This window comes from Orycteropus afer, unplaced genomic scaffold (genome assembly GCF_000298275.1).
Source record: "Orycteropus afer afer isolate SDZICR_OR568_19922 unplaced genomic scaffold, OryAfe1.0 scaffold00132, whole genome shotgun sequence".
Taxonomy (NCBI): Eukaryota; Metazoa; Chordata; class Mammalia; order Tubulidentata; family Orycteropodidae; genus Orycteropus; species Orycteropus afer.
In genome coordinates, this window is record NW_006921719.1 from 5,385,875 (window position 1) to 5,400,299 (window position 14,425).

The 14,425-nt window shown below is 37.1% G+C and overlaps 1 protein-coding gene across 1 annotated transcript in view; it reads right to left on the reverse strand.

Annotated features, from left to right (window-relative positions):
• Positions 1 to 14,425, reverse strand: part of WHAMM (WASP homolog associated with actin, golgi membranes and microtubules) — a 26,530-nt gene that overhangs the window by 10,527 nt on the left and 1,578 nt on the right. The window contains exons 2-6 of the mRNA XM_007945174.1: positions 11,714 to 11,887; positions 8,043 to 8,193; positions 5,911 to 6,080; positions 4,781 to 4,946; positions 1,665 to 1,852 (exon numbers count right to left, since the gene is read on the reverse strand). Of these exons, the coding sequence (XP_007943365.1) occupies positions 1,665 to 1,852; positions 4,781 to 4,946; positions 5,911 to 6,080; positions 8,043 to 8,193; positions 11,714 to 11,887 (849 nt within the window). The remainder of the gene's footprint in view (positions 1 to 1,664; positions 1,853 to 4,780; positions 4,947 to 5,910; positions 6,081 to 8,042; positions 8,194 to 11,713; positions 11,888 to 14,425) is intronic.

Here is a 14,425-nt window from a genome sequence, read left to right on the forward strand (position 1 = left end):
ACAAAGTATATGTGAACTGCTGTATGAAAAGTGAATTTACTCTGTAAATCTTCACCCAAATCAAAATAAAGTTAAAAAATAATAATAATAATAATAATAACCATGAGATTGGTATTCCTTCTATTATCATCCTCTTTTAACTAGATCAAAGAGATTTAAGTAATTTGCCAAAAGTCAAAACAGCTACCAAGTGGCCAGGCGGTGATTTGAAGCCAAGTTAGACTCTGGAGCCTGTCCTCAATGACCACATGCTATTAACCCATGCCTTCCAAGTTCCAACATGTCTAGAACTCAGTGACAGGAACTCACTTAAAGGAGTTTCATCCCTTGAAGGGATTCCATTTGGAGGATAAAAGTTAACACTCAAGTCTGTACAAGAGAAGGCACTTCTTCACAGCTGTACCACGAAGGAAATGGAGGCACCTCCACCTCCCTACAGCTCAACTTTACCATGGAAAGGAGACTTCTCCCAATACTCTTGGGTATTCTGAAATGGGGAGCAAAGGGCAAATGCTTGTATTTCTTTAAATAATCTGAAGAACAGCTCCTAAATTCCAAAGTCAAAATTCTTAAACACAGACCTACAAAGAATATATTCTTTCAACGTGTTTTTTTTAAGTATTTATATTTGTGTGGTACATAGAAAAGTAATGTACAATTTTGTAAGCTACAATCCCCCCCCAATTCCAATAAGAAAAGTATAAAAAATATGAATATACAGATGTATATGTAATTCTGTATAAAAATTAAACAGGCACTTTCTTTTCTATAGAAAAAATGGAAATTTCTTCATATGTTACTTTTTTATGCAATCATAAAATTTACTTATTTATTTTTATTGGGATTTGGGTGAAAGTTTACAGAGCAAATTCACTTTCCATACAGCAGTTCACATACACTTTTCTCATGACATTGACTGCAATTTCCCACAGTGCAACAGCTTCCCTCCCACTTCCTCCCGATAGTTACCTCTTCCCTGTGCCCTTCCTTCCCATGCACTCCGCCCCCCTGAGCTGTCTCCCTGTGCATACACAGCCCTTCTATTCTCTCATGGTAATTATAAGATTTTTAAAAATTAAGAAAAAAAATAACTCACCAAATACAAAGGCTGAAATGAGCTGTATTATTCCCGTGACTGATATTTTCTAATCAACAATTTTAGAATTTATTACAGCTGATTATTAGATATAAACTTTTATTTATTGTGACTTTATTTTGTATGTGTGTGTTCCAACAAAACTTTATTTAAAATATTTAGAAAAAGAGACAATGGACTGTAATTTACCAGTGCCTGATACAGAGCAGTACTGTCCAATAGAACTTGTTCATAATTATTTTTATAGTTTTTAATAACTTATTTTTGTTATTGAGAATTTATTGTGATTTTAAACATGTCTGTATATAACAGGCATTCAAGAAGTAGTTGTTGAATGGCTGAATTAAAATCTAGAGATTATGGTAAATGCTTAAACCTCAAGAGAATCAAAGACTCTTTTAGAAGAATATTTAAAGTATAGTCTAACTGCCGCCACTGACAGCTACATAAACACATTAAAAAATCTCTATGTTGATAAAAGCCTTATTTTCAGTACCTCTTTATCTTTCATAAAAGAGAAATTTCTGGAAGGAGAATTAAAAAACAAAGCCGGCCTAGGTGCACCCACCTTTTTGTTCCTGAGATAAGCTCTTCTTGCGCAGATCCTGCCTCGTTTGGACTCCAGCTGCTGAGACTGCCTCCTGAGTTCTTTCACCTCCAGGTTCTTACCATCTGGCAGCCCCACTACTACTTCACTGACTTTAATTTCCTCTGGACTTTCACAGGCATCATAATAAACAACTTCATCCTGTTTCTCTAGAATACATTAATGACTTTTAAAATGCATGCTTTATTATAAAAAATGGGGCACACGATGTTTTAAACGTAAAAACACCACTTGTCACCCTACCATAGGAATAACTCCTATGAACATTTATCAACATATATACATACTACAAGGAGCTCTGTTGGCACAGTGCCTAAGGCATTTGACTGCTAACCAGAAGGTTGGCGGTTCAAAGGAAGATAGGGCAGTCTACTTCCATAAAGATTTACTACCTTGGAAACCCAATGTGGGTTGCTGAGTCAGAATCAACTTGATGACAGGGGGTATGAGTCAGAATCAACTCAAATGACTCTGAGTTTGGTTGGGTTTAGTTTATACATACTACAGACATAGTTACTTATGTCAATAAACTTTTGAGAGTATTTTCCATGTAAAGGAAATGCAATTTTAATGGCTACATAGTATTCTCTAATTTAAGCATTCTCTGCGGTTAGAATGTTTGAATTTTCCATGTCATTTTACCTTGATGAACATCTTCGAATATAAATCTTTGTGTACATTTTTTATCACTTCACTAGCAAATAGATATTTAAGGCTCTTTCTTGATACCTATTGCCAGACTGCCCTCTAGAAAGGCAACTTACATTCAATTAGCAGTATATGAAGGTGCATAAATGATATTCAATACATCTTGATTAAAAAAAAAAAAATACATGTGTACTAACAAATTCAAGCGCTACAGAAGTACATAAAATAAAAAGTAAATTTTCTCCTTCTTTCCCCAGACCTTCTGAATCCTATTTCCAGAGGAAAAAAAAAAAAATGTGACCAATTTGGTTTGCATCTTTCCAGATTAAGTTATTTTAATAGATTTTTCCCTAAATATGTAAGAAGTTTATAACCTGAAACTACTGAAGGAAAGAAAAATAGCTAGGATTAAACTAAATGTTCAGGATCTACATAAAGAAAATTATCAAACTTGAAAGAACCTATTTAAAAAAATTTAAATAAATGGAGAGATATACCATGTTCTTGGATGGGAAGATTCAAAATTGCAAAGATGACAGTTCTCCCCAAATTAATCTCTAATTTTAAGCATAATCCCAATCAAAATTCCAAGTTATCTGTTTGTTTTGAACTTGCCAAAACGATTCTAAAGTTCATCTGAAGGAATAAAGGAATGAAAATAGTCATAAAACTGGTGGGAAAGTAGAGTAATGGGGGTACTTGCCTTACCAGATACTAAAATGTATTTCTAAAGTATGATAATAAAAACAGTATGATACTGGTATCAGAAGCCACTCACAAATGAATGAGAATAACAATCTATAAACAAATCAAAATCAGTCTAATAATTCTGGATATAAGATGGGGACAAGTCAAAACAGGGAAAAATGCATTTTTTTTCTAAAAAATTAGTGATTGGGATTGCTAACAAGGGAAAAAGTTGAGTTCCTACACCACTTCAAAATAAATTTCATCTAGATTAAAGAGTTAAATGTTTAAAAAAATAAAACCATGAAGCATAAGTAAATATTCACGTAATTTGAGGATGAGGAAGACTTTTGCCAGGCATCACATCAAAAGCAAAAAACACAGAGGAAAAGATAAATAGATATGACTTTATAAATATGAAATATTTCTGCAAGGCAAGAAAAAACAAAAGACTGGTCACAATAGTAACAAACTAGAAACCATGGTCTATCCATGTAATGGAATATTATGCAGCCATTAATATTTTTGGTGTCTTTATTACTTACTGAAAAGGAAAGATAGTCATTATATAATAATTGAAAAAGAAGTTACTAAACAGGATATATAGTTTGGTTTAAAAGTTGATAACTCAAAAAAAACACAAAGCTCTCACTGCTATCGAGTCAATTCTGACTCATAGTGACCCCTCCTTGGGTTTCTGAGGTGTTATCTCTATGGAAGTAGATTGTCCAGTCTTCCTTCCTAAGAGTGGTGGTGGGTTTTAACTGCCAGACTTCTGGTTAGCAGTCAGATGCCTTAGGCACTATACCAGCAGAGCACCCTCAAAGTTGATATGTATTTATATATGTTAGCATACAAAGAGGGAGCTCTGGTAGTGTGCAGCCACTCCTTGGAAGGAAGATGAGGCAATCTACTTCCGTAGTGATACTGCCTCGGAAACCCAAGGAGGGGTCACTATGAGTCAGGTCTGACTTGACGGCACATAACAACAACAACAAGCATACAAAGAAGACTATAAAGCTATCCAGCAAATTGTTATACTAAGTCTCTCTAGATGATGGGATTGAGATAATAATTGTTTTTTATTTCTTTTTCTGTGTTTAATAATGAATACATTATTTGAAAAAGAAAAACACTGAAGGGAATTTTATTTAGGAAAGATCGTAGCTGTCACAGACAATTTCTAAGAAGGAATTAACAAAATTGTACAGGTATTCCCAACTTTTTGAAAGTTTGCTTTACGCCACTTAGCTTTTATGAAAAACCTACTTTAGTAGCTGTTTTCACTAACCAAAAGAAATTTGAGAAGATTTCCACTGTTACGGGGGGGAGGGAGCAAAATTGGGATTCAACATTTGTTTTGCAGCAAGCCATTAGAAGCAGTGCATACTCCAAGCAGTAGTGAGAATGGTGTCACTAAGCTCCTTCCTCAGGAACTACACTCAGCTCTCAGTATCAAGCCACCACAACTCTGAAGTGTGTCTGTGACCACTGTCTGTTAGTGTTATTTTAGGTTTTATGTGTTATTTAATATCATTTGGTAGGTTATTTTTTGGGTCTGAGAACACTAAAAAAATTTGCCCATATAAATTAATGGCAATTGCCTCTTCCTTGAACACTATTTTGGCTTATAAAGGGTTTCATAGGAATGCTCTACTTTTGGATAACAGGGGAAACCTGTAGGTATTTTCTGAAATGCAAATTGAAATATTTTAATATATACACAAAGAAATAAATTTTACCTTTTATAAGTCTTTTAATAGAGTCCAACTGTGTAATAAGCAGTATTTCTTCATATTTTAATATCTCAAATTTTACCTCATATAGTTCTAACTGAACTTCATAATATTGTATTTCTAATTCATCTACAACATCTATATTTTTTTCTTGTTCTGGAAGATCTTCCATCTTGTAAAAAATAAAAGTTAAAAGAATTAGTATATTAAAAGCAAACTTTAGACGCATTCTAGTTTCTATTCCTTGCTCAGTACTAAATATTAAAAAAAACACACTTTTCCATTTCCTCTACCAAGACAAAAATGCCTTCTTCAGTGTTCTTTACAAATACTTTATCTCATCCTTGAGAGGAAAACATTTAGGTTTTGAGAAAAATAAGTTACAATGACATATTTACAGTGTTTTCTGCTTTAAAGTCACAGGTAACAGGAAAATATCTAAGTGACTATAATCCTAGTATATCCTAGAGAACAGACTACCTCTGACTATTCTAGAGTTGTGCTAAAAAACATTGCTTAATGTTTATTATCCATAATACTGAGCTTATTATAAGTGAATCCTACAATATAATACTCTAAAACATAAAACCTTGATCAAAGGGAAACTTTATGGCCTGCCTTTAATAGTCTCCTAAGCTCAGCTACTAAGTAAAAGGTGAGCAGTTCAAACCCAGTAGCCATTCTGAAGGAGAAACATGTGGCAGTCAGCCTCCTAAAAGATCAGAGCCTTGGAAACTGTCCTAGACAGTCACTATGAATTGGTATCAATAGCAATGGGTTTTGGGTTTACTTACCTACTAGAAGATGGTGTGAGAGTAAATGAAGAAAGGAAATTTTTGAACAATAACTAGCAATAAAGGTGCTCTCCACCCACCCACTCATTGGCATTGAGTCTATTCCAACTCTAGTGACTCTATAGGACAGAGTAGAACTACCCCACAGGGTTTCCAGGCTGTAAATCTTTATGGAAGCAGATTGCCTAGTCTTTCTTCTACGAAGCAGTTGGTGGGTTCAAACCACCAGACTTTTGGTTAGCAGCCATATGCTTAAACCACTGCACCACCAGAGCTCTTTAAAGGTGCTCTATAAAATAAAAATGCATTTTTTAAACAAAGTTACATTTATCTTTGTCTTACCTTTCTCCAAATTTCAGCCCTTTTATGATTTAAACACAATTCTTTAGCTCTCATGAGTTGTAGAGTCTCTCGAGCTAACATTAGCTTGAGTTTTTCTAACCTGGGAGTTACTGCAGCCCAGGCAGCCTGGCCAAATCTCCTTCCATCCTGCTCCATTTGTTTCTGCATTCCTATCAGGTAATTAAGAGAAAATCACAACTCACTAAAAAAGGAAAATTTACTCTGAGTGAATCCTTTGTTTACTACTTCCCATAATACCTAAAAATATCCTGTTTAAAAAGAAAAAATTGTTTTAATAATTTATTTATTATCACAAAAATAATATGTCAACTGACAGAAAATTTTAGATAATCTATTTTAAAAAGAAAATAAAACATGATCTTACCTTCTTGAGACAAATGCTTCTTACATTTTGGAACATATGCTTCCAAACTTTCTGTGTGTATTTAGGCAGGCAGGCTTATATAGTTTGACCAAAAACAGGAATATCATTCTGCTTTATAGCTTGTCTACTGCACTTAACATACCAAGGAACTCTTGTCATTCAAAAAGTGTACTTAGAAAGTCATACTTAATAGCTACTTAGTGTCCGATTTTATTGATGTACCAAAATTCAACAAACTGATTGATTGATGCTAACTATTTCCAACAATGATTAAGATCAAACAAAGTCCTTCACCCAGCCCACAAGACCCCACATGGCCTGGTCCCCACCTGTCTTGCCAACATTCTCCCTCACCACATCCTCTGTGCTTCAGTCCCACGGGCTGACTTTAAATTCTCCATACTTGCCAAGCTCCCTTATTATGCCAGAAGGCCTTTACAAATGCTATCCCTTCTGCCAGGAATATTCATCCCTCACTTTTTTGCCCTCTGAACTTCCAGTAAGAAGTTACTGCATGGTTTAAAATCAGGAAGGGAATGTGCATCAGGGTGTATTCTTTCATCACACTTATTCAATCTGTATGCTGAGCAAATTATCCAAGAAGCTTGACTATATGAAGAACACAGAATCAGGATTGGAGGAAGACTCATTAACAACCTGTAATATGCAGATGACACAACCTTGCTTGCTGAAAATGAGGATGACTTGAAGCACTTACTGATGAAGATTAAAGGCTACAGTGTGCAATATGGATTACACCTCAAATAAAGAAATCAAAAATCCTCACAACTGGACCAATAAGCAGCAATATGATAAATGGAGAAAAGATTTCATATTGCTTGGTTCCACAGTCAACACCGATGAAGGCAGCAGTCAAGATATCAGACGAAATATTGTATTGGGCAAATCTGCTACAAAAGACTTCTTTAAAGTGCTGAAGAGAAAAGATGTGTCTTTGAAGAATAAGCCTCACCCAAGTCATGGTATTTTCAATCAGCTCATACATGTGTGAAAGCTGGAAAATGAATAAGGAAGACCAAAGAAGAATTGATTATTTTAAATTGTGGTACCGATGAAGAATACTCAAAGTACCATGAGCTGCCAGAAGAACTAATAAATCTGTCCTGGAAGAAGTGCAGTTGGAATGCTCCTTGGAAGCAAGAATGGCCAGACTTTGTCTTATCTACTTTGGTCATGTTGTCAGAAGGGACCACTCCCTGGAGAAGGACATCATGCTTGGTAAAGTGGAGGGTTAGCAAAAAAAGGGAAGGACCTCAACGAGGTGGAATGACACAGTGGCTACAACAATGGGCTCAGATATAGCAAGGACTGTGAGGCTGGCGTCGGACTGAGCAGTGTTTTCTTCTGTTGTACACAGGGTCGCTATGAGTTGGAGCTGACTTGATGGCACCTAGTAACAACAACTTACAATTATCCTTCAGATACTAGGGCAAGTACCACTTCTCAGAGGCTTTCGCTGACCACCTAATCTCTCTCACAGGCTCTCTGAGCCCCCATTTCTCTTCTTTACATCACTTACTGCCATCTCCATTTTCCATTTGTTTGAATTAATACATAATTAAGATTCCTCTCCTTTCAACAGATTGTACAGTGTCTGTTTGTGCTTATCCTTACAGTGAATCCCTAGCACCTAGGAAACATAGCTCCTGAGGCTTAAGAGATACTCAAATTTTCCTGAATAAAATGAAAATGACGTATCACTTAGTGTAATGTTTTGTATTATTACCTGCCAATGCTTTTACTGTTTCTTTAAAATAATTCACTGTGATATCCTGGATAGAGACTACAGCTCCTTCAGCCCGTCTAGTCCATTCTTTGGCTTCCTTCTGTAGGGAAGCTACCCTTTTAGGACCCAGATCATCTTCATCCAAGGACTTCTACAGAAAGAAGGGAAAATTGTATTAGTATGAGAATAGTCATGTGCAGCCATTAGGAAATTGAAAAGAAAGTGGTGATATGGACTATTTTAACTACTTTAATTACCATTACTTAGTCAATTAAATTTTCATTTATCCAGTATGCATAAGGTTCTAAGCTAGGTACCACTTGGAAGACAAAGGGATACCCTGGGGCATAAAGAGAAGAGGAAAAAAAAACAAAAACCTACTTTCACTTTACATTACTAGAGCAACCTTTTCTATAGAGGAAGGCTGTCAAATTATGTTTCTCTACTCATAATAATAGGAGTTCTGGTGGCATAGTGCCTAAGGCACTTGACTGCTAACCAGAAGGCTGGCGGTTTAAACCCACTGGCCACTCCTCGGAAGGAAGGTTGGGCAATCTACTTCTGTAGCAATACAGCCTCGGAAACCCAAGGAGGGGTCACTATGAGTCAGGTCCAACTCGACAGCACATAACAACAACAACTCATAGTAATACACAGCTGTTTCAATGAGATCTATAGAAGCCCAAGTACACAGCACTCAGGTATTAACTGTCGCTATGATTTCTTTTAAGAACATGGCAGTAAGCTTTTCAATACCATGTTCTTTCCTGAAGGGCAAAAGTAATAAAATAACCTAAAAGATAGTATAATCTATATGTTCATGATTATGACATGATCTACAAAGCATGATTGACTGGCATCAGCAATATATGCAAGTTAGCCATTGTTGTTATGTGCCATCGAGGTGCCATCGAGTCAGACCCCACTCATAGCAACCCCTCCTTGGGTTTCCGAGGCAGTATCACTACGGAAGTAGATTGCCCCACCTTCCTTTTTTATTAGGGAAATATAAATTAAATCCCAATGAGATACTACTTCATACCCACTAAACCCAAAAAAAAAAAAAAAAAACCCAAACGTACTGCCCTCAAGTCGGATCCAACTCAGCGACCGCTCCTGGGGTTTCTGAGGCAGTATCACTACGAAAGTAGATTGCCCAGCCTTCCTTCCAAGGAGTGGCTGGTGGGTTTGAACCACCAGCCTTCTGGTTAGCAGTCAAATGCCTTAGGCACTATGCCACCAGAGCTCCCACTAGGATGGCTATAATGGAAAAAAACAGACAATAACAAGTGTTGGCAAGGATGTGGACAAATTGCAACTCTCATGCATTGCTATTAAGAATGTAAAATGGTACAGGCACTTTGGAAAACCATCTGACAGTTCCTAAAAAGGTTAAGCATAGAATTACCATATGACTCAGTAATCCCACTCCTAAGTGGAAACCCAAGAAAATGAAAATATATGTCCATACCAAAACTTGTACATGAATGTTCATAGCAGCACTATTTATAATAGCAAGTAGTAGAAACAACCCAAATTTTCCATCAGCTAATAAATAAAGGAAGAAAATGTAATCTATTCATAAAACCAAACCCAACCCACTGCCATCAAGTCAATTCCAACTCATAGTGATCTCCACTGGGTTTCCGAGGCAGTAAATCTTTATGGAAATAGATTGTCCCATCTTCCTTTCTAGGAGTGGCTGGTGGGTTTGAACCGCCAGTCTTCTGGTTAGCAGTCTGGTAAGCACTGTGCCACCAGAGCTCCTTAATCCATTCATATAATAATATTATTCCATAATAAAAAGAAATGGAAGTTCTGATAGATGTTACAACATCAATGAACCCTGGACAACGTTATGCTAAGTAAAAGCAGCCTGTCATCAAAGTCCACTTACTATATACTTCCATTAATATGAAATGTCCAGAATAGGCAAACCCCTAGAGACAGAAAGACTGGTGATTGCCTAGGGGCTAGGCAGTTTGGGAGGAAATGGGGAGTAACTGCTAATGGGTACGGGATTTCTTTTTGGGTGATAAATATGGTCTGGAATTAGATAGTAGTGGTGATTACACATCTCCAAATATGCTACAAAACACTGAATTGTACACATTAAATGTAAATTTATAGTATGTGAATCGTATCTCAATAAAGCTTAAATAAAAAAGAAAAAGATGCAGGAAGTAAACTATCCAAATAATGGACTTTCAAAACAATGAACAGAACAACTTTATCCACAGGTTGGAGTAGCACGAGTTCCATCTTACTGTGATACTATTTCTATAGCACATAACTTAGGAGCTCTGGTAGCATAGTGCCTAAGGCACTTGACTGCTAACCAGAAGGCTGGCGGTTCAAACCCACCAGCCACTCCTCGGAAGGAAGGTTGGGCATTCCTACTTCTGTAGTGTTACTGCCTCGGAAACCCAAGGAGGGGTCGCTATGAGTCGGGGCCGACTCGATGGCAAATAACAACAACAACAACAAGCACATAACTTAGCAGGAGTCATTGAGTATATGTATAAAAGGATGATCCAATTCACAGGGTAGAAATCAAGAGATCTCCCATTGTTTTGTTTTTTTAAAAAAACTTTTTATTGTGATTTGGATGAAAGTTTACAGAACAAATCAATTTTCCATTCAACAATTTATACATTTCATGACCGCAATCCCCTCAATGTAGCATCACTCCTACATCTTCCCTCTGTTTATTTCCATTCTGTCTTCTCTCCTAATCCTTCCTGCCTTCTGAACTTTGTCCTTGGACAAATGCTGCCCTTTTGATCTCGAATGGTTGATTGTTCTAAGGAGTACATACCGTCCCGGTGGTGTTCACTTTGTAGATCTGTCTATTGTTTGACTGGATATTGAGCCACAGGAGTGACTTCAGTTCCAGGTTTGAAAGGTGACTAAGGGCCATAGTCTCAGGAGTTCCACCAGTTTCCATCCAACCAGTAGGCCTGATCTTTTTTATGATCTCTGACATCTTTTGATTCTAGCTCAAAACAAAAACCAAACACCCTATAAATCCTATAAGGGCTTTGGATTCATTTGAAGCACTGTGATAATAATGCCTATTCTAATTAGTGTCATAGGGTTGTATTAAAGTTTAAAGTACGGAATTACAATCTAAGGCTATGCTATTTAAATTTCTATCCTGTTCCTATAAAACATGCATGTGTCCTTAGAGGCAGAAAATAAGCAGCAGTAAATAAGCACCAGGAGCTCTAGTGGCATAGTGCCTAAGGCACTTGACTGCTAACAAGAAGGCTGGCGATTCAAACCCACCAACCATTCCTCAGAAGGAAGATTGGATGATCTACTTCTGTAGTGACACCGCCTCGGAAACCCAAGGAGGGTCGCTATGAGTCAGATCCGACTCGATGGCAGTGAGTTTGGTTTTGTTTTTTAAAATATAACATCACATCAAACACAAGTCATCCATCAGCAGAGGAAGAATTCCAACTTTTTAATATCTGCAGAAATCTTACGGTATTAAGAAGATGACCAATGTAAATCTCTTCATTTTTATCAATTTTTAAATATAAATTTCTACAGAAATCTAAATGTAATGGTAAATGCAAACACAAGACTGAATCTTAAATGTGACTAAAGAAATAATATATGAAAAACAGTGTATCCAGTAAAATAAAAATATAAAGAAAACATACCAAAATGTCAAGCTTACATGAAGTTGCAACTTCTCGCATATCCCTAAATGGCTGCAGTAAATACTGGTAGAACATGGTTGCCATAGTAACTAATTCCTGGTATGCTTCATCTTCCTCTTGATAAACCTTCATTAAAGCTACCATTGTGTTGGCTTTCTCATGTTCCTGATGAACCTAGAAGGGAAAAAATAAATAAAGCTCGTGTATGGACTCATTTATAAGATCATGCCAAACATACAAAACTAGACAAAAAGAACCGTAAACATTATAAACTTTAATGCAGCATTGTTGTTATTGTTGTTAATTGCCATCCACTCAATTCTGACCCACAGTGACCCCAGCCATGCAGACTAGAACTATACTCCACAGGGCTTTCAAGGCTGTGACCTTTCTGAAGCAGATCTCAGGCCTTATTTCCAGGGTGCCTCTGGTCACGAAGTACCTTAGGCATCTGACTGCTAACCAAAAGGCTAGTGGTTCAAACCCATCAGCCACTCCTTGGAAGGAAGACTGAGCAATCTACTTCTGTAGAGATACTGCCTCAGAAACCCAAGGAGGGGGTCACTATGCGTCGCAATCGAGATTGTGAGGCTGGCACAGGACTGGGCAGTGTTTCGTTCTGCTGTGCATAGGGTCACTATGAGTCAGAAATGACTCGATGGCCCCTAACAACAGAATTTTCTGACCTTAAAGTTTTCGTGAGCCTGTACTCCTTTGGAAAAGATTGTAAGGATGTTACTGAGATGCCTCCCAGGACTTCTCCAACATGTTGCACTACTTGTAATCCCCCAGGTGAACAACACCTCCAAACCCCCAGCCTCAACTGTGGCTCTGGGCTCTACACAGAGCACTGCCTCTGATGCAGGGCAGAAAATAAAATGATCAATTAATAATCTAGCTGAATTCCTTTGGTAAGAAATTATCTTACTCCTCAAAAAACCAAACTCACTGCCGTTGTGTCGGATCCAACTCATAGTGACCCCTCCTTGGGTTTCCGAGGTGGTATCACTACGGAAGTAGATTGCCCAAACTTCCTTCCAAGGAGTGGCTGGTGGGTTTGAACCACCAGCCTTCTGGTTAGCAGTCAAATGCCTTAGGCATATAGAATTGTTTTCAATCAATACATTCTTAAATTCTCCTATATCCTTCCATCTACTTAAAGTTAAAAACAAAAACAAACTCACTGTTATGAAGTCGATTCTGACTCATAGCGACCCCTGGTGTTTCTGAGGCAGAGATGGTGTCTATGAAAGTAGATTGCCCAGTCTTCCTTCTGACAAGAGTCTAGTCTGGTTAGCAGTCAAATGCCTTAGTCACTATGCCACCAGAGCTCCCACTTTAAGGTATTCTGAATAAGGAACTCTGGTGGTGTAGTGGTGTAGTGGTTGAGATTTTTGGCTGCTACCCAAAAGGTCAGTGGTTCAAACCCATGTTCCTGGGAAGAAAGATGAGGCAGTCTACTTCAGTAAAGATTTACAGCCTTGGAAACCCAATGGGGGACACTGTGAGTCAGAATTGACAGGATGGCTGTGAACTGACTTAAAGGTTAACAGGATCTCCTTTCAGCTAGCTCTATCCCAGTGATAATGATAGTATTTTAAAAAGAGTTTTCCTGAACAAAATAGAAAACAATTAAAATACAAAAAAAAAGTAAACTTAAAACAATTGGTATTTTTCGGCTTTATTTCTTAAACTCTCCAGAAAATTTCAAGAGTTAAAACATTCAGTGCTGGCAGTGCAAATCCACCAGCCACTCCTCAGAAGGAAGGTTGGGCAATATACATCCGTAGTGATACTGCTTTGGAAACCCAAGGAGGGGTCGCTATGAGTTGGGGTCGACTCGATAGCACATAACAACAGCGACTGGTCTAATTCTAGAATTTATTGTTTTTCTATTCTAAATAGAGATGAGTAGTAAGATAATTTATATCCACCTGCATGAATGTGGTATGTTTCATATTTAAGCTCTTTCTCCCCGCCCCCTCTCCCAATGTTTAAGTTCCAGTTAAACAGGTGCCTTATACTAGTGTGATCAGCACAGTAGCATGAACTATGCTAGAACTATAATCCTGAATCAATTTGGGAAAAATATAACTTTTACAATGTGTATATGTTATAGTTTAAGGAGAAACCATTTCTCTCTATGAGAAACCAAATGTCTGAAAAACAAATGTTCCTTTGATACAAAATGATAAAGTTGAAGACCAAAAGTTGACTGGCTTGAAATTCTCCTGTGGTTTATTCAAAGTATAGTGAAATCAACACATGAGAAGTGGGAATGCAGATATTTACTTATAAAACCCAGTATAAAATGGCAACACTAAGAAACCTCCTTTTACAAAAGTATTTTAACTCATTTTATAAAACTATGGTAATTTAAAAAGCATTCTCTATTTAGCTTGAAAGGATATAATTAAGATTTTGAAATGTGACTGAATTCTTCTTACACCACCCCTTCCTCAAAAGAATACACAGCTTCAATATTAGAAAAAATATTCAGATTAATAATAACTTATAATGAGGAAGGGCAAGAAGACATGTCCAAGGTATCTAAAACCCCAAATCTTGGCTCTTTGGTAAACTGTGGACATACAAGCCCTATTTTCCCCTGAACTCTTTTTTGAATTGTATTTCCCTCTCCCCTCAAGCCCTACAGGAGATCTGGTGGTGCAGTGGTTAAGGCATTTAGCTGCTAACCAAAAGGTTGATGGT